The following is a 23732-nucleotide window of genomic DNA, read 5'->3' as shown; positions in this document are numbered from 1 at the left end:
GAAAACCCTGGCGGTGACATCCTCTGACAAAGCCACTTTCCAAAAATGCTTCCATCAAGTGCCAAAAGCACTGCTGGAAAGCCATCTTCCTGGAGGACTCCATCTTTCCCAGGCTACCCAGTGCATTTCTCATCTACTGAAGTGAATTTCAAGGTGCTTACCTTCTGTCTGGGATCATGTGGGAATCAAACACTGCTATGCCAGCCCACGTCCCTAAGAAATGCTAGTTTGCCAAGCACAGTTCAAACATCCTACTCCATCATCATGGACTGAGATAGTGCAAGCAAGGAGATGGAAAAAGTGCAAGCAAGAAAGAGAAACGGATTTTCCCACTTGATGTTAGGATGCTAATTTTGGACAGGAAGATTCTGGTCTCCAACACACAGAACCTTTACAGTACAGAAAGCAATCTCTGGACTAGAGCAAAATTCAGACAGTAAATCCTACCACTTCTTCCTTCTAGGAGAACACCCTCAAGCTCATGAAGCACTTGCAGAGATCAAAAAAGGCATCCAGCAGCACCTCTGAGGGTGTCATCGCAACCCAGGCAGAATACTCTTACAGATACTACAGAATTTTTGTTTCACATTCTGAAGGGGCCCTGAGAGTCCCCATTCAGGAGCCTCCTCACATGCTGGATGACTGTACAGAACTTGACAAGTTCATCTTCTTCCTGACCAAAGCAGCCAACACTTCTCAAAAATAAAGCTCTTACAAACCAAAGGTTTGCACCTTTGGGCATTGAGAAATGCCTATCAAGCCAGGAATCAGAAGGGAGAATTCCTGCTGAAAAAGCCCTTTGCCTTGCTGACTGCAGAGTGCGCACAACTGAGGGTTTAAAGTCCTGGCACCGGCCTGGTAAACATCCACGATAGGGCATACTGATTTCTAAGGTCTTTTTAAAGATAAAGTAGTTCTTTTTGTGTGTTTACTGTGAGAATCAAATGTCTGAATTAGGGACTAAGCAGCTAGATGTGGAAATGTATCAGGATTTTGATGTGTAACAGTGTTGGGACAAAGTGCAACAGCTTTAGTGCAACACTGAATTAACAAATTCATTTTAATCACAGCCTGTATCCAGGGATTCAAAGTAAGCTCTGAATTAAATTCAGTTTTTACAGAAAATGAAAAATATGAGATGTCCATTTACCCCAAAGATGACTCAACCATTCCCCATATACTTCTGAAAATGGACCTTTTCCATTATAAAGCCAAATTTCAAGAAATATAGCCCACGACCTGCTGAATGAGCACAGTCCTTGACTCATCACCACACCAACACAAGCAGGTTTGCATTTTTCCGGATCTGACAGAGTAACTGTCTATGAATGGGGATAAAACTTTTGATAAGAACCCCTTCTGACACTAAATACACTTCGTTTTCTTGCTAGAAACATTTCACAGTTTTCTAGAACACCAACTGCACTCACCTGCCTAACCCATGAATTATTCTGGCTACTCACAGCAAGCCTACGGGTCAAAAGTCTTACACACTCCCCCACCCAAGCAGAAAAAAAAAGGAAAAAAAGAAGAGAAAAAAAAAATGAAAGAAAGAAAAGAAAAAAAAAAAAAAAAGCAGCAAGTTTTGCTTTTAACGCCTTCCCTGCCGAGGTCCGGCAGCTGCTGCCCCGGTAACAGCCAGGGGCCAGCTGCCCGCACGCCGGCCCGAGCCCCGCAGGCAGCACCAGCCCCCCGGCCTTCCTCCCGTCCCGGCCTCCCGCCGGGCAGGGCTGCGGCAGCGGAGGCGGCCCCGCCGCCCCGGCCCGGCCTCCCCGCGGAAGCCCGGCCCCTGCCCCGGCCCCGCAGCGCCGGGGCCGCCGCCGAACGGCTCCGCCGCACCGCTCTGCCGCTTCCCCCTCGGCGGCGCCTCGGGCGGGACGGGACGAACCGAGCGGAGCCGTCGGCAGCGGCCGGGCGAGCGAGCGGTGTGCGGGGAGCGCCCGCCGCCCCCGCCCCGTACTTACACGAGGGGAGCGGGAAGCTACCCAGGACGCGCCGGCGCCCGCGGAGCTTGCGCGGGGAGCACCATCTTTGCTGAAGGCAGGAGGGCTCCGCCGGAAGCCGCCGCCGCCGCCGCCCTGCTGCGGGCCGGCCGAGGAGGGGCGGCCGCTGCCGGCCCGCCAGCGCGGGAGGGGCCCGCGGCCGCCATGTCAGCTGCGGGCAGCCGGGCCCCGGCGGCCGCGCCGGCTGCAGCCGCCGCCCGCCCGGCGAGGGGCTCGGCGGGGCCGCTCTGCTCCGTGCCGCAGCCGGGGCGGGGACGGGAGGTGCCTCCGCCGAGGAGGCGCCTTTACCGGAGTTCGGAGGACCCGCCGCGGTCTCAGGAGTCAGGGTGGTGGGGGTGTTTAGTGAGGGGAGGGGTTGTATCTAAAATTAAATTAGAAATTACGAAATTGGAGTGTTAATGATATTAGAAACAGCTGATCTCATTACTCTCTAGGCACACCGGTTCCTATTTGTGAATATGCGCTGAGCTGAACTTCATCCTGGTGCTGGCATCGTCATATCAAATACAGACCAGTATTATGTCGAATACTGTACACATTTGGCTTCATCGCTTTCATCTGAACAGCCTAAAATGAAGAAACTTTAGATGAAAATAATTTATTCAAGTAAGAGCTGGCCTGTGTCTACCACATTGCTATGCACGTTCTTTTTGTTTTATCCCTCTATTACTGCATACTGTATTATTCACTTAATTTTTTACGGATAGATACGGTAGAAAAGAGAAAACTGTGATTCACAGCGCTGTAAAAATGAGGCGGTGTCACTTTCACTCGCACATCATGAAATAACTTTTTTCCATCTTTGCATAGGTATCAGGTGTCACACGGGATTGAGTGGTGTCAGCCCTTTTTCTTTCATGTCGGGACCGCAATAGCGATGAAAGGGGAAAAAAAAAAAGATCTTCCAGTTCTGGGACGTACTACCTTTGAAGCTGCAGGCAGCCACAGCAAGCTGGCTGTGGTCTGCACAGCGTGCTAATACCTACCCTCTGGAAAAGCAGGAAAGGTGGTTGCTGCAGCTGCTGCTAGAAACGTCATCACCTTGTGAATCCCATTTGTACACTCTGTTTAGACTAATTGTACAAATTTAAGGGTATTTGAAATATTTAAGGGTATTTGGAAGCTAGTTGTGGAAACCTTTATGTGCCTTTCCTAGATACTGTGCCCAAGAAATACTTGCCATGGAAAAAAGTAACCAAGAGTAGAGTTCACATTCTGCCTATGCTTAACATTATATTTATCTACAAGATTTTGCATAAAGATAGGCAGTCACACTCAGGAATCTTAAATCCTTTTCCTTTGATTTTCCTGTGGCTGACAGTTCAGAATTTTTGTGGACACAGGATATAAATCAGCCTTAAAGGCAAAGTTTGTATGCTGGTTTTAAGAAATATATACATATATTATACAGCCAGCTTCTGCAGAGATGCTACTTATTCGGCAGTGTTTTGGTTTGATGACATAACACTTTTACCTATAATTATTTGCAGGTAATAAATTGGATAGAGGGGGTTAAATTGCTTGTGAATAATTGATAAATAAGAGCTTATTACGATACATCTGATAAACCAAGGTAAATTATTTTTTTTGTCTCAGGCACACATTAGTCTTCTATGAACGCAGGCATAAAAAAATCTAAATACTCCTCTGGGTTGTTTCAGAGCAATGCATGAACATATTTGACAACCCTGGACGCCACACAATTAAGTCATCATCGGTAACTCCAAGACAAGAAGTATGCTGCTGTTGTAGCCAAGATACAGCTGAGGTGGTTTTAAATTTTCTTGCCATGACATTTGTAATAGTAGTTGTGAGGAGATGCGTTTGTAAACAGTACAGAGCAGCTCCAGGGAGCAGAGACACCGCGAACCCTCTGTACGATCGTTCCTCAGCACAGCACCACACAGCTACTGAGAGTTTCCTGTCCCGGCTTCTTGTACTTCTGATAGTCAGTGCTGCTTTTTTTTTTTTTTTTTTTTTTTATTCCTTTCAGTCGTGATCTAAGGAACTGTTGTTATATCTGGAATTGGAGTGACCAAAATTGCAGACTTCACAGAATCTCATCATTGCAATCCTGACAGCTGCTTTTAATTGCAGATAATGTGGCTGCATTTTAAAATAAAAAATTAAGACAAGCAGTTACATCACTGCATTTACTGTATCTTTTTGCCAGATGAGGCAATTTGGCTTTTTTAATTTTATACTGTCTAAGAATGTCTTAGAAAGTTAGCAAAACATATGGATATGCATAGAGCGACTCCAGATTCCACCCAAGGAAATTACAGCACTTACGCAGTCAGCATTTAGTCACGTATTTGCTTGCAGTCTGAACAGAGATAGAAAGAAGGAAAGCAGTGAAAGGAAGCAGATAAGCCTAGGAAGGAAGAGGACAGCACTGGAGGTCCAAATCTCATTAAGGGAAAATCTGGCGTTTCCTTTTCCTTCCACTAGTTAATAACGAGTGCTGCAAATGTATTTAGTGGAAGCTAAAAATGCTACTGGTGTTTTGAGTTCATCTTTAGCAACACAGCCAGGTTTTGATTGTATAGTACAGGTACACGATAAAGACACACAGAGCTAATACTTTAAATCCAAGGAGAGTAGTCCTTAAAGTGTTTGTTTTGATCCCCTTTGGGTTCAGCCCTCACTAAAGGTCTTCCACTTCCATTCTGGTCCAATTTCAACAAAACTTCAGGGACATGGTTTGGTTCTATTTCAGTTTTAAGGACAAATACATACATGTATTTTATATATATTTGAGCCAGTTTGGTGTCAAGTCAATGCCCCACTAACTGCTCGAATCTCAAAGCTAGCCATGTAGATTAAAAAAACATTTCCTAGACTGCAAATCATAATCAATCTTGCACATCAGTATCCTCAGACTTTTAGTCTTAAATCTTGTTCTGTCTGGTTCTGCAGGTTGAGGGGCCATCAGTGGTCATCAGGCCCCACTTTTAAGGACTGCTGAATTCAGGGTCACAAGTCCAAATCTGTGGGAAGCAAGCTAAGCAGTATCTCTTCTGACAATGCTATTCACTTTTCATGTAGGTTATTCCAAGTCATAATCCCAGATTTTTATATTTATTCTGCACTTTTTAAAAGCTCACTTAAAAGTCACAAACCTTTCTAGAAACTGCACCAGAATAATCAGATTTTTTAAAAATGCTTTTGAGAGGATCCTTTATGCTAATTAGAGTCAAGCTCTATTTAAGCATGTGTGTAATTTGTTTTCTACAGACCAGTTTGTTTTCTGCTGATAACAAGAGGCCAAATGTGTTCCTAAAACTGGCACAGGCAGATTTAATGTATTAGGATTGGGCTGTTTTCAATTGTCTGCAGGACAGCATTCCAGCTTTAGGGACAAAAGAAAAAATAGGATCCTCTAGATTTGTTTATTAAAAGCACATCTAATTGCTTAAATCTCTCACAAAGCCTCAGAAATTAAGAAGGGAAAAGAGAAACATATCTTGTATGCTTGCCTGTCAATTTTAGAAGGAAGAGCGCAGCAAACATTTCTGTAAGTGATGCGTCTCAAAAACAGTGTTAAAATGTAAATCAGGGTGAGCCAAAGTAGGTGGCCTGAAGGCCAGATGAGGGTCTTGCAAACCGTTGCTGTCCGCTGCTGTCCCAGGCAGTAACCTCTTCCCTTCCTTCCTCCCTCTTCTCTTCCTCCTCACCCTGGCCCCCATTGCCCTCCCCTTTGCAGCCACGGGCCTCTGTAATGCCAACATCCGAATCTCCTGTGCCAGTCACTGAAAACCTGGCTAATGCCAAGGAAGGGAAGGATTTGGTGCAGAAAGTTTCCCCAAACTGTAGACCAAATCTTAGGCATACTGTGCTGGATGCTGGCAGGATTTGAGGACACTAGGTGGTCAGTTGGGAAGGGGTCTCACTCTTCAGGTGGCTTTTGCTACTAGAAAAATGATTCCTTATCCCTCCTAAAAAAAGATGACAGGCAGGACTGAAGCACATCACTGAAAAGGATCAGCCCTTGGGCTGCTGTGTAATTGTTCTGATACTTTATAACTTCCATTCATTTAAATAATAAAGACTTTACATTCAATGCAGACCAAAGAGAGGAATTAATATAAAATATAGGTGACACGTCATGAACTTCCTTAAAAGTAGTATTTTATTAAAAGGCACGTCCAGCACGTAGGTAAAATATAACACAGAAAGTTCTAAAGCATCTCAAAACATAGGGTTTAAAGTGACTCTGTAGTGTCTATACATTTACATTTGTTTCCATAATAAAAATAAGTGTTTATTAGCAGTACTGCAATGAATTCTGAGTGCTTTTTACCATGGTAAAAATAATCTCTAGCAAAAAGTTGAATGAGAAATAGTTATACAAAGGAAGCAGGCATCCACTGCAAAACTTGTGTATACATTTCATTTTAAAAAATCCAGTGAATTGTAAAAAAAAGTGTAATTATTACTTGCAAAGCATGACTCAGTATTTCTCAGAATTTGTAGTCCTTTAAATATATGAATTAATGTAGTTCTCTATTTTTAAGTTTAATTCAAAGATTCTTCGAGGAGACAGATGAAATACTGCAAGCCTCTTATTATTTATTTATTCCAGACTTAATAATTTTTTTAAATGTAAAGCACCATTTTATTAATATGAGAACAAAGAAAATTCACTAATTAACCTGAAAATCAAACATTGGCAAATAACTAAAACTAAATAAAGATTGAAGTCTGAAACCTTTTCACAAAATCAACTTACTTTACTTGCAAATTACAGCATATGAAATGGTTTTCTAATATTTTAGATAAAAGACTGGAAGGTTGCTTTTATTTAGGGGGAGAATAGCTATTGCTTTTTGCAATCTTCTGTTGCTTTCCCTGGATTTGAACTGGACAAACTCATCTACAATACCTATATTTTGAAAGATTCTTACTTTAAGGTTAGACTTCAGGAGCTAGCAGAGATTCAGGGAATGTTTTTACAGGTAGCCTCGCAAGATATTTGCCACTGCTTAAACCTTTCCCATGCATCCTGTTTTCAAAGAAAAAATACCCTTCAATTAAAAATTCACTTCATCTATTTTGTTCCCTTTCAAAATGAAACCTGCCTGCCTGCAGGCTAGTGAAGCATCCTGCAGTAGGCACTGCATCCTCTGTCAGGGGAGTTAAAAGAAACAGATGAATTTCCAGAAAGCTTCTCACAAGCAGCTTCCCTCACAGAAAACACGTCTGAAGCATTCCAGCTCAGGAAGGAGCTGTGCCACATCCACTGCCATCTAGTTAGACAAGGATCTCACTTTCCTAACTTACTTCCTTCTCTCTTTTTCGCAGTGCAGCCAGTCAAAGGTATTGCCCCTATTGCAGCTTAAGTTCCTATCAATGTTATTTGTAGTATAAGCCACTTTCTACACCATGGTGAGAAATTACAGAATGTTGAGTCCCCCCCCCACTTTACAGATGGATAAATTGCAGCTCAGTCTTTAATGGTGCTCTTCCTACAGAAAATCAACCAGCTCAAAATCCCTCGAACAGTAAGAGTTGATCAACAACTTATTCTGCCCTCCAGATGTGTCAAACAGGGTAAGAAAAAAGCAAATGTGTTTAAAAAGGTGTCCAGAGCAATCTCTCAAATTTGGAGATTCCTCCTGAGGCAGAGTGTGGGTACAGCGACTCGACCGAAAAGATCCTATTTCAGGGCTGCAACCTAAAGAGATACACTTAAATTGTAACAAAGCATTTTAAAGGGGATTTTCGCACTTTCAGCTACCACATTTACTACTGTTTTTCATAAAACCCTGTTATCAAGCCTGATCCAAATAACTTCAAAAGAAGAATTTGCACTGGGCTTTGAATCTTTCCCCATGTCTAACATGCCTCTGCATTTGCTATTTGTTAACTCACGGTGTACCAAGTTGCAAACCTCAGCTATGAAACATCAGTTATAGAACAGTTTGATGGGAATCAAAAGGATTTACTTACATAAACCCTGCCCTCCAGTGAAAGAGAAATCAAGACAGAAGCATTGAATTTGTTTGTTTGGGGTTTTTTGATGTATTTTGTTCTTAGCAGCACTCACCACTAAACTTTTTCTGGATATTACCTGTTTGAAGTTTTTCCTACTAAATACCAGCTCATTTCTTATGCTAATATAAATGGCTTTTGCTCCAGCATTATATTCCTCCTTAATACCATAAAAAGGAGTGGTATTATTTTGGTATTTCAGTTCCTGGAAAAATAATGGCTCCAATTCTGGAAGAAAACAAAATGAAACACAGGTGCAATCCCTTTTTAAAAATAGAATCTAAGTAGAATAGAATACACAGTTTATCAGGCAGCTTAATCTGCATAATTATGGTGATATATTTTTGTATTTCTGTAGACTTTCTCAGAGGCATTGGCTAATTTAAAGCCCTGTAGATAACCTGATTAATAAACACAGTTAATCCCTCTCCTGTTTGGAGAGGGACATACCCAGGACATACTGAGTTTGCCATAAGCTAATTTTCTTTTTTCTCAAAATTGAGCTATCTAGCCAGACTTTGTCTATGTGTGGATTCAAACTGTACTGATACTAGTTATTCCATATCAGCTTTAATCTCTACTAATACACCTTTCAGCACTGTACTCATCCAGGTGGTTAGTTATTTGATACACCTTGTGAGAAGTACCGCCTCTCACAGGAGCTGCTGGCTTTTCCATGTCCTTTCCCTTCAGTCCCTTCTTAGACATGAAAGCCAGACACATAATTCCCTCCTCAGAAAGCAGAATATTTTCTCATCTTGCTCCTGGCAGCTATGTTTCACCTAGCTTGTGCTCTCTAGGACAGGAGATAAGGACCAGTGATGGTCAGCACCTGAATCAACTCTGCCTCTCCATTCCATTGACTGATATTCAGCCTTTTGTAGAAACAACCCAATTTTAGCAATATTGTGGCAAATGTTGCTGTCAACAGACCGTGGTGACAGTTATGTGTCAGTGGAATGTTCTTTCCAGGAATTTTCAGTCATGATAATGGCTTAGTAAAATACTGAAACCTGCTGAATCTAATGCTAATAGAGAAGTGCTTTTCAGGAGCTGGGCTGAGATACCAAAGCTTGTCAACCCCACTGCCTATGTGTATACGGAGCCAATCAGCTCTGACCTTTCAACTAACTTCTTTTTCTATTTAGAAATTCTTTGGTTTAGATAGTAAAAGTTTCATTAATTTCTATATTTTTAAAATTAAATTTCTCCTTTCAACAAAGTTCTTTTACTGGTATTGAGAATTAGAACCCCTCAAACCATTGTTTCTTCTAGCACTAAATATGATTCTTAAAATTATTTTAATGACTGCAAAGTTGGCAGAAATTTTATTTTACTTTATTTTAAATGACTCTTAGACATGATACCCATGTCTAAAGATATCTCCTCCCATTTCCATTATGTGTTTGGGTTTAAGGAGAGCAAAGCCCTCATATCATTTGACTCGCTTTCCACTAGAGCCGAAGATTATAGCTAAAGGAAAAATCAATGGGATTGTTATCAGGAATACAAGAAAAAGCTTTTCAATAGAGCATATAAGTAAATAAAGTTTTTTAAACAATCTTTAACAAGGTAATTTACCTGCAGGAACATTTTACTAGAACATGAGAGTTGGCTAAGGTACAGAAATCCACACAACTACAGAACTCTGTCCTCCCTGTCATATGTAGACTCTGTTTTCTCAAGATGATGAGACTTAGTCTCATTATAGGAGTAAATTCCTAAATTCCTCATTGTTGTAAGATATAAAAAAACCCCTTTGCCCCCTATATTCTGGTGAACAATTTTTCCTTCTTGCTAATAATTTTATATTGTTTATCTAGAATGTGGCTACATAAAATATAATTAGGACAATAATTACAAGATCAGATTAAAATAAAATTACTTCTAATGCAATGAGCACAGCTGCTTGGTTACATTCCCACTCTACCCATTCATCTTGTACTCAAACCATTTTCTGTCTCCAGTGGTAATACTACCAGCAGGAAGATACCCATACAACTAAAATACTGCCCTAGTTTACACTTCTGCTAGGTTTAGTGCTAAACTAAATACTATCACCAATTCAATTTTCATCATTCATGTTAATTTTGGTTGTTTTTTTAAAGCATAACCTTTTTGGACTGTGGGATTCTCAGATTTCCTTTAAGTAAAGTGATGTTCTAACACTCCAGGTATAAACTTAAAAATCTGAAACTCCAAGACTCAAAAAAGAAAAACCAAACCAACACATGGAGTGAAAAAAGGCTTAGGATTAAAGTCCTTATCATGATTTTTGGTTGACTCATGGGCATTGAACCTGAACTGGCTTTGCTGCACACTCTGTACTAGCAATTCAAGAGGATATATATCAGTTAGAAGTAATTCTTATAATCTGAAAGGCCCACAATTTAAAAGCTAGTGCTGCAAACCAGCTACAACATCCATAGGGTAAAGAAAAAAAAAGGCACTGAAACTTTTTTTAAATCTTTGAACAACATGTCTGAAAATTTTATGTCTGAAAATTCACAAAGTCTTCATGCAAGATCTTTGTACTGCTGAAATTTAATCATGTTCTATCATCAGATTTTTTGTACCAGAACAAGTCATTCCTCTGTGCTGCATTAGAAAGAAGCCAAGCTTTCTGCAAGCTATACTGTGGTTTAGTTTTACTAGTGCAATGCATCAACCCTAGGACTGGCATCCTAATGAGGACAAGAACTGTGCTTTCATACAAAGAGGACTAGTTCCCCCTCCAGTCTGTTTAAAATATTGTTCACAGCTGTGAGCACGCTATAGTTACAGGAACCTTCTTTTCCTCACAGGAACTAATGGAAATGATACAAAGTCTAGGTCAATATGCTCAATGTTTGGTGACTTGATTCCACATCACAGTAACTTGATTAGTTACAAGAATCACCACCTTTCACTTTGCCAGCACTCCTTGTTCTCAGCCTGCCATTTGCCCTTGTGCTTTGGAGAACTGTTATTAAAAAACCCAGCAAGCTTCCCTGCATCTGCCCCATGTTGTTCCTCAGGGCTCGGCTCTGCTGTGGGCTACACTTGGCCTGTGACGGCTCACATAGTCTGCCACCAGAAAGCCACAAATCATGTCTTATATTTGCAACATAGCACTCTCATTGCACCCCAAAGCTCTTATCTTCTCAGTCTGCTTGCTCCAGCACTGGTATTCATGATGTTAAACCCCCAGGGATTTATTTTAAAGGTCCTTAGTAGAATGTGTTGAGACCCCAAGCATGTCACCCTGGCTGAAAAGGCACAGTAGTAGAATGTTAACACAGCAGCAGATTAGAGGGTTTGTCACTGTGATAGAAGTTATTCCATATAGCAGTTCTCTCACCACAGGGTAGAGCTAGACAAAAACTGTAAGAAAAGATTCATCAGAATGAAAAGTGTTCCCAGGAACACACTTTTTTGACAGGCTCTGCTCACAGGAAAAGCTGCTCAGCCTGAGGGTGGCAGATCTTAGCAAGACTGATGACAAGAACTGTGCAATTGTGACACAGACCTAGAATACAAGAGCTCTCTGGGCATGGGAACCAAAAGATGACCACCATATAATGTGAAAAACTTCCAAATACATCTTGGCAAGACATGGGGAAAATTTTACATAACAAAATATTTTGGTTTGTTTTTTAGAAGAAAACTCCTCCCATTTCTATACTAAAGCTTGAGTTTAAAATAGGGACAGAAGATTTGAGCCATGGAGGAGGAGAAACCCACCTTTTCCACAGAAAGAACAAGAACATATCAAGTATCTGTCATATCAAGGAACCATCCACCCTGCCTCACGTTCTTGGTGCCTTCTATTTCTCAATGGCTCTGCTACTCATTTCTGCCAGCATGTTACAGACAAAACTGAGTATGTAAAACTGAGAGTAGATGCAACAAATAAGCTGGTCAGGGCCCCAGAGTTTATGAGAAGGGAGAGAACATCTTGAAAGTACAACAGAGCAGTTAAGTCACAAGGAAAACAAGATTATTTTATGTTGTTTCTATTTTAGCCTGGGCAAAGCTAGATTACAGCATGTCTTGACAACCCTCCTTGTTCAAGCACAGGTCTTTGCTTTAATCAACAAATAAGCTAGGGAAAGAATTAAAACTTTTAATTTGTTGACTAAGTGAGTCTAAGTCCTTGTTTCTCTCTTTACTGCTTTCCTATTTTTCTCATCCTGTGTATTTCTTCTATTAAATACTTTACCTTTGGGCTGAAGAATGGTTACTGAGGGTCTTAGTCCCCTCTTCCTGTTTGGAAGACTACTGAAACAGAAAAAGCAATATCCTGTGCTAATACCCAACTACAGGAATTCAGCAGGCAGCCTCTAAGCCACTAATCTGAATGTAATCCAGCTATACTTTTGAGCAGCACCACAAAGGCAAAGCAGGGTTATTCATCCTCACTGATACATGTGCATTTATCTGAGTATTAGCTGGGAAATTATATAAGTTCCTAAATAAGAGTACTCTTTCCTGAATAGTAGCAAATCCATACATACAAAGATTGGGAGATTGTTGTGCACTTTGATTTACTTTATTGAGTAATCATCTGATAGCTACAATGGTGAATTGGAAGTTAAAAAATAAAATAAAATAAAATAAAATAAAATAAAATAAAATAAAATACCAAAAAGAAAATAAAAAAGAAGAAAAAGGAAAACCAACCCCTTTATAAAAAAAAAATCCACATCGTATTTCCCCATATTTTGGGAAACAGGCTGAAGAAAACATTCTACACTGTAGAAGACACATATAACTGCTGATACCCATGTTTTGACATTGGAACTGCAAGTCTGGAAAATGTAGTTCTAAAGCCTCAACCAAAAGAGGCTTAATAATAATAGCATGGATACATCACCACTGTGAAGATGTTAACACATTAAGGATTCTGGGATACCAGTCTGGTATAATCAGCAATATACTGGGCTCCTGTGAAAGATGTGGCATTTCTTCTTAAGGTCAGCTTTCAGAGAACTTTGAAAAACAATGTTCTAGACTGATTACTTACAGTACTCCTTTGCTTGCAGAAAAGCAGGAGAGTAGTTCAATAAAAACTGAATACATGATCATTTTTCTGACTAGATTTGATTAGTTGCATAACTTTAGCAAGATTATCACAGTGTGATCTAGTTAAGCTTTTAGGATTATATGAACACCAGCACCAAATTAATCTTGGAATCAGACAACTGAGATGCTTGTAAACTCTCATATGTCTCTGACCACTTATGAAGTCTCTCCCGGTCCCACTGCTAGAGTAAGCATTTGATAGTGCAGCATTTTATTGACAAAGCAACACAATCTGGACAGATTCCTCGCTTCTCTCTCCTTGCAAGAATAGCATGCCACCTTGTTGAACCCCCAAAGATGCAAACTGGGATTATTTTACATAAAGTCTCCCTTTGTAGCATCTGAAATAAAAACCTTTCCCCCAGAACTGCCACTGTTTTGATAGTGAATTCCATGCTGAGTTGTACAACTGGTTACTCAGTTCTTTGGCTGATTTTAAGAATTGCATTCAAAAGTTACTCTGTGTTAGAGGCATTTAGAAAATATATTTATACCTGGTATTGATACTCTTTCAAGTACTCTTTTAGTCTTGTTGGTAATGGCAGCTCCCAGATCTGATTTGTGCTCTTGTTTATAGCTATTCTGCAGCGGTGTTGCAGGGATGGAGCAGATGTATAGAGGGGTTTGTTCAAGTAAAGATGAACTGTTCCATTTGAAGGTGTTTCAGTTCTATCCTTGCACATAAGAACATAGTACTCAATCAAATGCACAACACTGTTGAACTGTTTAAGTCTAGATCTGACACAAGTGATAGAGTCCAGTCTAAACTTGCCATCTTGATATTCTATACGTAGATTGGTCGGTCCCGCTGACGTTTTTACTGATATAGTCAGTAGATACTCTGAATGGGAACTATCCCTAACCAGAAAGGTCCCTTCAGGGGCATCCTGTAACCTTTCTTTGGCTTCAGCAACAGTCATGTTGCCCCAGTACCATCCTGTTAAAAGATGAGAGAAAGAAAGGATTTGTTTATTCCTGTTTGTTTAAAAGCTGCTTTCTAGCTGATAATGCTTCTAGTCACCCTTTTTTTTGTTGTTGTTGTTTGAAAGCTGAAGTCCTGCAGGCACAGTAAATTTTTATTTGCTATTTAAATTCATTTGTTTTACAATGCATCTCGTTTTGACAGAGCTTTCCAGGTCACTTTTATTTACCTATGTATGCATACACATGCACAAACTTTCCCGCAGCGTCCTGCGGGGCCGACACCGGAGCCGCCGACCCGGCGGGCCGCCCCTGAAGTAAGCAGGGACGCGTCCCGCGGCTCCCCGCTGCTCTGCCGCCGGGGCCAGCGCTGCGTCCGCAAGGCACAGGCTGGCAGCCCGCAGAACGCCCGCTTTGGGTGACTGAGTAGGCTGCTGTTGAAATGAGCTTTGTCAAGCGATCGAAAGCTAAGGGATAAGGAAACAACTTCGGCGAGGTAGCTGCGGTCCTGGCGCGGCTGCGATGAAGACAAAAAGCCCTTCCCTCCTCCCGCGACCAAGCCCCGCGTCCCGCGGGGCCGGGCGAGCCGCCGCCACGCCGGCGAGGGGAGCGCAGGTACGCGGGGCCGAGGGGATGCGGCGCGGCGGCCCGCCCCGGCCGGCGGCAGCGCCCGGCCCTCACCCGCCGCAGATCCCGGGCTGCCGCCGGGGAGCGGCGCTGCCGGCGCTTTCGCTTCGGCCGCCGCAGTCCGCGTAAGGTCGGAGTCGTCGCCGCCCCTCTCCGCCGCGGGAACGCGACCTCGCAGCGCCGGGCGGCGATGGCCAGGCGTCGCACCGCCGCCCAGTTTCCCTCTCGGCCCGGTGCGGATCCCCGCCGCGCCGCTCTGCCTCCCCCCCGAACAGCGCCGCCGCCCCGGGCGCTTTCCCCTTCCCGGCCGCCCGGGCTTACCTGCCCGCCGCAGCTCCTCCATAGCCGCGGCCAGCTGCTCCACCTCACGGCACTCCTCGGCAACGGGCGCCGCCGCCCCGGGGTGCCCCCAGCGCTCCCCGGAGCTCTCCGCGCTCTCCAGGGACTCGGCGGAGCGCAGGGTCATGGGCGGCAGCGGCGGGCGCGGCCCCGCTCGCACGCAGGTCGGGCGCTGCCGGCAGGAGTGGGCTCCGCTTGGCCGCCGCGGGGCTCAGCGCCGCGCTGGGTGCATGGTCCCGGCCCCCAGCCCGGGCGCCGCCTGCGAGCGGAGAGAGAGCGTGGTTAGCGGCGAGCCCCGCGAGAGGCGCTCCCGACGCACAGCGTGTTTCTGGCGATCCCGCTTCGGAACTTCCCAGCATCCAGAGGAGGGACCCGAGGCGAGAGATCACCTCCCGGCGGAGCGGGGGAGGGACATCTCCTCCCCCCGCCGCCCAGCCTGTCCTCGGCTCCTCTCCGCCGGGGACTCGGCGGAGCCGGCGTCCCGAGACGGTGGTCTCGCTTTATCGCAAAGGCGAACCCGTTGATGCCCCGCTCCCTCGGCTGGGGCAGGCGAGCCCGGCCGGCAGCCCTGAGACTTTTGGGGAGGGAGGAGGTCGGGGGGAGAGCCGAGCACGTAAAGGTATGAGAGAGGAGGGGTAGTCCAGCAGAGCGGGGCAGAGGTCCCAGCCCCGGCGCTGCCTGGGTTTCACGCTGCGATGCGTACGGACGCCTTCCACTAAGGTTATCCGCGAAGTAGTACCTGTAGGAACGGGAACGGAAGCCCGGCGTGGGCCACGCTCCTGGGATGGCAGACCTCCTCTCGGGCAGCGGAGTACCCGAGAAGCTGCGGAGCGAGTGCGCCGGCAGCGCCGGCTCCGGGGGCTCGCCGGCCGCTTGGGAACGGAAGGGGCAGCGCGGTGGAGGACGCGCTATAATTAGCACGGGGCAGGAAATATGCTTTTCCCGCTCCATTAAATGCTGATATTAGGGAAGGGAAAAAACCCTTTCCTCTTGGCCGAAGCTAACGAGAGGGACAAAAAGAGCCTCTTCTCTCCTGGGGGCACCGCCACACCAGGAGCGACACAAAGCCGGGCAGCACCAGAGAGGGGGAGCCTAGCCGGGTTGGCTAGAGTGGAGGGACGGGGCTCACGGGGAAGACCGGGAGCCCCCCGCCGGTGCTTGCGAACCGGACAGCCTCTGCCTGCGGGTGCGCAGCAGCCGCCAGGTGAGGGGATAATGCTGAGGTGGTTCCTCCCCTAACAAGTTCCGCGGCGGAGCTCAGAAACTTTTCCAAATTAAACTGGAGTGGCAACTGATAGGTTGTTCTGACGGGTTTCTATCCCAACATATGTAGGCACGCGCGCGGGAAGCCCTCGACAAAGCCCATCCCCTCCTTCCCCCGCGCAGAAGCTCCCGCCGCCGGCTCGGCCGGGCGCAGGTGCGCCTGTCACCGGGAGAGGCTGCGGGCGCGGGGCCGACGAGCGCAGGTGGGAGCAGCCCTGCATGCCGTGTCCGGGCGCGACCCCTTGTGAAAGGGAGGCTCCGGGAGCGCCGAGCCGCGAAGCGCCGCCGCCACGGGCGTTCGGTGGGGACGGAAGGCTGGCGAGGCGGCGGCGGCTGGCTGCAGCCGGGCGTCCCCCGGCCGAGGCGAGGAGAGCGGGAGCAGCCTGCCGCCGGCTGCGGGGAGCCTCCATCCCGGCGGTCGGCAGCGCCGTACCGGGAGCGGGGCGGCGGGCTGCCGGCTCTCCAAGCGACGCACGGCACCGGGCGGAGGGGGGCGACGACAAGGGGACTCACCCGGGCTCGGCGGGACGGGGCTGGGGCCGCCGCTGCCGCCGCCTGGAGGTGGGGCGGTCAGGTTGTTCTGGGTCCCGGCGGCGTCGGGGGGCCGGGGGGACACAGCACCCGCCGCCGGGGAGAAGCGTCGAGGCTGTGCCGGGGCGGACAGAGGCCGCCGGAGGAAGATGGTGCTCCTGGGGAAACAACACCCTCCTCTCCCCCGCCTCTCCCCGGCGCGGGCGGTCTGCTCGCCTTTGATTGCGAGGCGAGGGCATCCTGCCCCCGCCGCTCCCCCCTCCCGGGATGGTTACATACAAAGGCTGCTTTCCAGGAACTTTCCAGGAACCGCATCATGTGACAGGACCCGCTCCGGCGCCTCCGCCGCGATCGCGGCCAGCCGGGGCCGACGCACCGAGCCGCCGCCCCTGTCACGCCGGGGCAGCGGTCGCCGAACGCTGCCCCGCGGCCCCCCCGCCTCCTCCTCCTCCGCCCGCGGAGCCGCGGGCGACGCGCAGGTCAGTGCCCGGGGCTGCGGAGGGACCGGGCCGGCGGGGCCGGGCGGGCCGCCCCGCGGGGCACGGCGGGACCCCTGAGGGAGCGGGGCGAGCGCGGGAGCGCAGCCGCCCGTCCGGGGCCGGAGGGGCGAGGGGCGCCCGGCCTGCCCGGCGCCAGCAGCCGCGGGCACCTGAGCGCGGCGGCGGGGCCCGCCCGCAGGGCCGGGAGCGCGTCAGGGGCCGGTGCCAGGAGCTCTCTGCCAGGGACTTGCGGCGGCCGAAGCTCCTGGGACACCCCACCCTGGTCTCCACCCCCCTTCACCCTCCGGCGCTAAATACCTCGTTGCTACAAACAGCCATTGCCCGCCGATGCGCGCGCCGATTTCCTCCCCCTCCCCCCCCTTTTTTTTTTTTAATTATTATTATTTTTTTTAATAACCGCGAAGCTGTTTTTTAGCGTAAAGATGGTTGATTGCGCCGTGGGTGCTGCTCGGTAACCAGCCACCTTTCGCCGCTGCCCCGGCGGCCCCGAGCCGACTTTAGAAAGAGACGCACACAGAGGGAAAAAAAAAAAAAAAAAAGAAAGAAAGAAAGAAAAGAGGGAAAACAAAGCAAAAGTAGCCGTAATAGTCTCACCCTAGTGCCTGGCTGGGGTCAGGGCTCCCTGCGAATTCCACGGGGGTTTCTGTGAGGGAGAATTGACGGCAGAAAGATTAAGGGGTGTCTTTTTAAAGATTTCAGGAAAGAAGCCCAAACCTATAACATAATAATAGATAATATCTTTAACAATCGGGGCGGGAGGGGGTAGGGAGCCTTTGTTATCAGAGGGGTAAATGAATATGTATTAGGCTGGACTGTCTGGCTGAGGCAGCGGAGCAGCTCCCCTGCACAGAGAAAGCTCCCAGCCTGAGACGCTGCCTTGGGTCGCACTCCCCAGTAACGTCTGAAATGCAACGTTTCTTAAAAATAAAAAAAAAAATAAGGACCGAGGAAGGATTACAAATCCTGAAGGATTTTGTAACAGTTATTGCTTATAATTCTTAAGTATCAGAGGATAAGAGAATTAATAGTTATCTTAAAAATTAAGTTCTGTACTTAGTGATTAAGTAAATTCATCTGAGAGAAAAAAAATCTACTTTGTTAAGTGAAATATTGGCCAGTATGATTTCATCTGTTTGTAATGCCTGGGTGCTTTTGAATTTAATTTATTCAGTTTATGAAAAAAGGTGGTTTTAATCACTGGCAGCAGCACAGATTTAAAATGAGGTCTGAGGAACAAACACGGGCTTTCTTAAGCATTCTCAGAAATGGTTTAAAACAATTTAGGTCTTGAAGGTCATTCTTGTTCCTGTTTTTGTCTGTGAAGTTCAGATAGCCTTAGATCCAGCCACCAGTGATGGTTGTGGAATCCCCACTGAGTTTTTTCGTTGGATTGATGTGAAGAAGGGAGAGAATGGGTTTGTGCCACTAGAAATTTAGATGGCAGTTCAGCTACCTATGACATGAGATCTTGCAAAAAACCTCCATTACTTTTTCAGAATGGCACTGACTTCACGATGTTCAGGAGAACAATAAAAAATTACTACAGATCTATTTTTATTACTAAAATAATTCTGTATATGTAGGCACACAGCTTTTGCTCAAAAAGTATGTTCTTCTGATATCATAGTGTTCAAATTAAGCCTATTTCTTTCAAGTTCACTAATTCATCTTGGAGAAAAGGAATACGTCTTGTTTAGATGCAAAGCTGCTTTTTTTACAGCTTTGCTGTAGTTCTCTTTTCCCATGTTATTTTATTAATGGGATTTTTATGTGGATAGTATCTCAAGACTTCCTTTGCTTCTGCTGTTTATTCGTCACTCGAAGTCATAGTAATTTGTTTCTAAAACCACAGCTGGCTGCTATAAAGGCAGAGGGAGGAAGACCACGATTTATGTGGTGAATGAGAAACAAGAACAGAAGAATGTAATAAATGTTTGTTACTTAAAACTTCAGATATTGTTATGAAAAAGGTAGCATAAATAATAAATAGGCAGTATATCAGCAGGATCTTTCCTAAACAGAGTTCTGTTAAATTTTTTTCATGAGAACCTAATGTCTCTTAAAAATAGCACTAAATATCTGATAAACTTACAAGAGTAATGAAATTCAAACTTAAAACTGCAAATGGATCTTTAAATGACAATCCTGGCACCTCACAGGAGTGCTCTGGTTTACAGTTACCTTTATTCTCTGGCTTGAGACATCTGAAAGTGCTCTAGGCTCGATGGACTACGTTTGTATTTTACTGTTTCTTTCAACAATGTTAGTTGCTGTTTTTCCTCTCTGTCTGCATGAGTCTTCCATGCAGTCACAGGAGAGAAAAGAAATAGTTGTAAGGGTAAGAAAAGGTGACTAAATGAAATTACTTTTGGGACTATGGGCTGTATATAGTGCATGAAACTACTTAAAGCTACTTTTTAGTTTTTTGGCACTGGGATGTTTAATACAGGTTTGGTCTGCCTGAAGAGTTTTACTTTATAAAAATCAGAATGGAGTAGGAGAAAGATGTGAAATGGAGAAAGAGAAAAGGAGGGGCAGACTCAGAAAACTTAGTTTTCCAAAATAGGGTTTTTTAATCTGCCGTGTAAAAAACAGTAATTCTTCTAAACAGTCACTAATACAAAAACTATATACAAGTCAGGATTTAAAGCATTTATGTACAATTCAAACCAAATGCTTTATTTATTTTTAATCTGTTGTTTTGGGGTATCAATTATAGGAGAAATATTGCTGTACATATACAAACATGAATGCTTCTGAGCCAGTTTTAGAGGCATATCATCCAACTAGAGATGAAAGGCACCAACTTAAGCAATCCCTATTTTTTTTCCTGATACTACTATTCATGAATGTTGGTTCTGACTGTATATTATCCATATAGTAGATATTTTTAATCAAGTTTTATATTGGTAATGAAAATATTAATATTAAGGATTCTTAAAAATCACAAGCAGAATATATTGTTTCTGATGCATTCAAATGCATATGCTCAAGACAGGGAAGGATGAGTGAATTTATTTTTTATTTTTCCTTTAGGCAAAAATCCCTTCCATGACCAAGGAAGGAGGCAACGACGTTTTTACAGTCCTGAGAAGTGCCTGTTACTAGAAATGATTTTCACTTTGTTCCTGAAAAGTATGCCAAGTTTACTGGTGAGCTCGTACGCTGATTTATTTATATAATGTGATATGAGCAGAGGGGGGGTAATGTGTTTTTGACTCAGCTGATTGTGCTAAGTTTGCTCTGATTCACTGAAAAGATTTACTGATTTATTAAGATAGATTTACTTAGCTACCTGGAAGAATACAAGGGGCCTTTCCTTGCTCTCTTCATCCTTAACTTTCCAAAGATGCAGCACATAATATGTAATATAATATACACAAATAATGGCATACCATTTGGTCAGGTAAAATCCCCTTCAGTTAAAAGAACAGCTATTGCTTATCACATAGGTCTACTTACTGAACGTATTTTGACAAATGTTTACCTGAACTAGTCCAAATAACAGTGCACAGCTGCCATGGTTTCCCTGTCCTGGGATTGCAGTATGGTTCTTGAGCAGAGAAATATGAATATTGAGCCTTTAGCTCCAGCAAATTGGAATGAGTTAATTGTAACTCCACAGCAAGAGAAAGGTCTGCAATATAAACTCTTTGAGGATTTCTCACTTAGCAGTTAGGAGAAAGGTTTGCCTATTTCACAAAGAGTTCCTAAAACATAATAAATAAAACATAAAGAAAACAAATATTTCAGTGTATGGGATCACCCTGCTCTTTCCAGCTGCCTGAGGAACAGAATGTTTTGATGAAATAGATTAAGATTCATACCAAGCAGTTTTACTCTTTACCAGCTGCCACCTTATTTCCTGCCATTTTTATCTATTCATGTGTGAATGCTTTGCTTTTCTTAATATACATTTGGTAAAGGAGAATAATGAAAGAATTCAGTGAATAATTTTTATAAATCAGGGTTGCTCTAAAAGGAAATCAGCACTTGTGATTTAAAAGCAAACATCAAAACATGGCATCAAGAGAGTAATACTTTGAAATAACATCTGGATTCTTTTCTTTCAGAGACAGTTAATAAAAAGAAGGATCATTCCTTTTGGTTCAGTGGATAGGTAGACAGATAATCACTGTCAAGCACGAAACTGACCATAAAAAGGTGGCATTTAAGTCCATCTCTCATGTCATCCTGTGCTATCTACTATCTAAAAGTAAAGGCCTAACCTGCATTTGGTAAGAGGTTACCTAGCCACTTGGGATCGTCAATGAAAAAAAAATAAATGTAGTGCTTGCTTAGTTTCTCCAATTTAGTATTTAGAATTTAAGGTAAAACCAAAATAACATAAAAATACTTTCGATAGGCATGTAAAGGAAAAATAGAACGTGGTGACACAGGGTACTAAGTGAAAAAAAACAAGGATAATTTACACAGCAGTTTTTACTTTTTGCTAAGTTAGGCTTCTTTATAAACAGCAGAATTCTGATCTATCACTGTGTTATTTTGTGAACTATCGAGTTTCACTCTGACTAAAACTAGCCAAATATTGCTGCAAGTTACTGGAGAATAAGTTGTAAATATATGTGCTTTGATAGCATTTTCCTCTCCTTCATGTTTCCTTCTCATGAACAAGGTAGAAAAAAGGACTGCTGGAAAGGACCAATTTTGGTACAGTCTTCAAACAACTACTAGTGGAATATTTTATATGGATTTTAATATTCAGATTATAGCACAAAATGCTGTGACTGTAATATTTATTTACCTTGGTTTTTTTGGCTGAGAAAGAGCATACAGGTATATAAATCCACCACACCTATACACACACATGTTCAGAACCATGCTCCTTGAAGTTTTGGATTTTTAGAGAAACATACACTCTTGGGTTTGTTTTTTTTTTTTTTGAAAAATCCTAGAGATAGCACAGCTGAAAGCACTGTAAAATCTTGCATTCTTGTCCTAGATGCTGCCAGAAAAAACAAGCCTTTTATGCTTGAGGAGGCTCGAGATGTTTTTCTGCCAGTTGCAAGTCCTACGCCTCAAAGTAAAAGAGAGCAAGTAATGTCTGTGAAAAAAGTTTTCCTGACAGACAGCATGAAGGCAGCTCTCCTATGCTTTGCCAATCCATAAGTAATAAAGTTCCTTTGTTGGCAGAGAGTCAATTTTGAAACTAATAAGGGAAACTAAAACAGGTGATGCAGTGCCTATCTCTAAAGGGGAGATTTTTGAGTGAAAAGTGAAGTAGAAACTGGGTTATGTGTCTCTGAATAAATGGCCTCCCATCAGAAAAAGATTAATTTTAAATCACTGTTTTAGTTCTTATATTAAGGATAGTTTAATTCACCCAGAGCTATTTGGCCTTGAGGATGAATTCCTACAATTAAGTGTTTATGATTGAAAGTGCTGCCATGGAGAGCAGACAGATGAATATCATTTTAGGAGTACTGTGAATCATTAAATGAGTTGTAGAACCTTTTTTTGGGCATGAGCCACTTTTAAATTTCAGGCTAAGGCTATAACAGACTTCAGCATAAGGCCTGATGTGTTGCTGTACTTAGGAGTTTGAAGAACAGGATAATCAACATTTACTAATGTATTTATATAAGTTAAACTTCTTCCAGTTAATTGAAAATACGTTGCCTATTGTATGTGAATATGCTGCTGGGTTCAAATACATTTTTCAGATTAGTGCATTACATGTTAGTTTCAGGTAATGAACTTAACCTGCCTCTGACGTGTTGGCTTCTTTTGGCTCAAGATAGGCATGGCTGCTTTCCCTGCTTCGGTATAGAGGCTGCATGTGGAATGTCATACAAACCTGGGCAGATGACAAGAAAACAGCACTAGCTGCCAACTGCTTTCTCTCTGTTTGTCAGGATTAGTGCTTGCTTTTTGTCAGGATGGCCCAACGCATCGTCCTGTATCTGACTGGCATACTGGGACGACATAACCTGATGAAATACTGGCCAGACAGGCCGGCAGTTTTAAGGCTCAGGAGAGGAAACAGACATAAGGCTACTCTTTCTGGTTAAGGAAAGAGCATTGGTCCACAGCTGGCCTTTTCTTGGCACAGCCTGTCCATTACCAGGATGGCTTGCTCCCCCTGTAAGCAGTTTTTCCAGGTATGTGGAAATAAAAGCTCAAACAGTAGTAGATAAAATTCGATTGGCTACTTGAAGCAGTATCTCCCCCTGTACTGTACCAAAACCGTCCTGTGGCTCCGACAGAGTTCTGCCTGCAGCAGGGAAGAGAAATTAACTCATGCATCTCCTCCTTAACAACTTCAGGTTTCAGACTGGTGTTTTAAGAACAACCCCAGTGTCAGTGGGGCTTCAAAACTTCCATTGGTCAGGAGCAGCCTCATGAGCTGTTTGGTCTTGAGTTGGCAATTCTGTCCTGAGGTGGGGTGAACAGCTTGAGGGGAGAGTAATAGCTCCTTCAGCCATCTGATTTTAATCCCTTACCATATGTGACTTGAAGTCCTTAGATG

At 44.3% G+C, this 23732-nt stretch overlaps 2 protein-coding genes and 2 long non-coding RNA genes across 9 annotated transcripts in view; 2 read left to right on the top strand and 2 right to left on the bottom strand.

The window, feature by feature from the left end:
• Window positions 1–2130, bottom strand: part of CRADD (CASP2 and RIPK1 domain containing adaptor with death domain) — an 81397-nt gene extending 79267 nt beyond the window's left edge. The window contains exon 1 of one of the 2 annotated variants that reach the window (XM_038153144.1): window positions 1965–2130. The gene's annotated coding sequence lies outside the window, so the exon portion shown is untranslated. Of the gene's footprint in view, window positions 1–1430; window positions 1752–1964 lie in introns of those variants that run through there. The other variant, XM_038153145.1, reaches the window with a different exon arrangement.
• Window positions 2131–2450: 320 nt separating this feature from the next.
• Window positions 2451–12620, top strand: LOC119707764. Its single transcript, XR_005258847.1, has 2 exons — window positions 2451–2609; window positions 2814–12620. It is a non-coding gene; the product is annotated as an uncharacterized LOC119707764 (long non-coding RNA).
• On the bottom strand, window positions 10494–17154 carry SOCS2 (suppressor of cytokine signaling 2). 3 transcript variants are annotated; one of them, XM_038153148.1, is made up of 3 exons: window positions 17022–17154; window positions 14931–15207; window positions 10494–13998 (listed from the first exon to the last, which is right to left on the bottom strand). In XM_038153148.1, exons 2-3 carry the CDS (start codon window positions 15073–15075, stop codon window positions 13550–13552), a joined length of 594 nt encoding a protein of 197 aa, XP_038009076.1. In that variant the 5' UTR covers window positions 15076–15207; window positions 17022–17154; the 3' UTR covers window positions 10494–13549. The 3 variants fall into 3 exon arrangements, with proteins under 3 accessions (XP_038009076.1, XP_038009075.1, XP_038009074.1); XM_038153147.1 differs by lacking the exon at window positions 17022–17154 and adding an exon at window positions 15688–16713 and having other exon boundaries at window positions 10495–13998; XM_038153146.1 differs by lacking the exon at window positions 17022–17154 and adding an exon at window positions 16725–17010 and having other exon boundaries at window positions 10497–13998.
• LOC119707763 overlaps window positions 14027–23732 on the top strand; it is a 23853-nt gene continuing 14147 nt past the window's right edge. For 2 of the 3 annotated variants that reach the window (XR_005258846.1, XR_005258844.1), the window contains exons 1-2: window positions 17085–17221; window positions 20279–20394. This is a non-coding gene — a long non-coding RNA (uncharacterized LOC119707763). Of the gene's footprint in view, window positions 14598–17084; window positions 17222–20278; window positions 20395–23732 lie in introns of those variants that run through there. The other variant, XR_005258845.1, reaches the window with a different exon arrangement.

This window comes from Motacilla alba, chromosome 1A (genome assembly GCF_015832195.1).
Source record: "Motacilla alba alba isolate MOTALB_02 chromosome 1A, Motacilla_alba_V1.0_pri, whole genome shotgun sequence".
NCBI classification, from domain to species: domain Eukaryota; kingdom Metazoa; phylum Chordata; class Aves; order Passeriformes; family Motacillidae; genus Motacilla; species Motacilla alba.
Note: the sequence above shows the minus strand (reverse complement) of the source record. Positions and strands in the feature narration are given on the sequence as shown.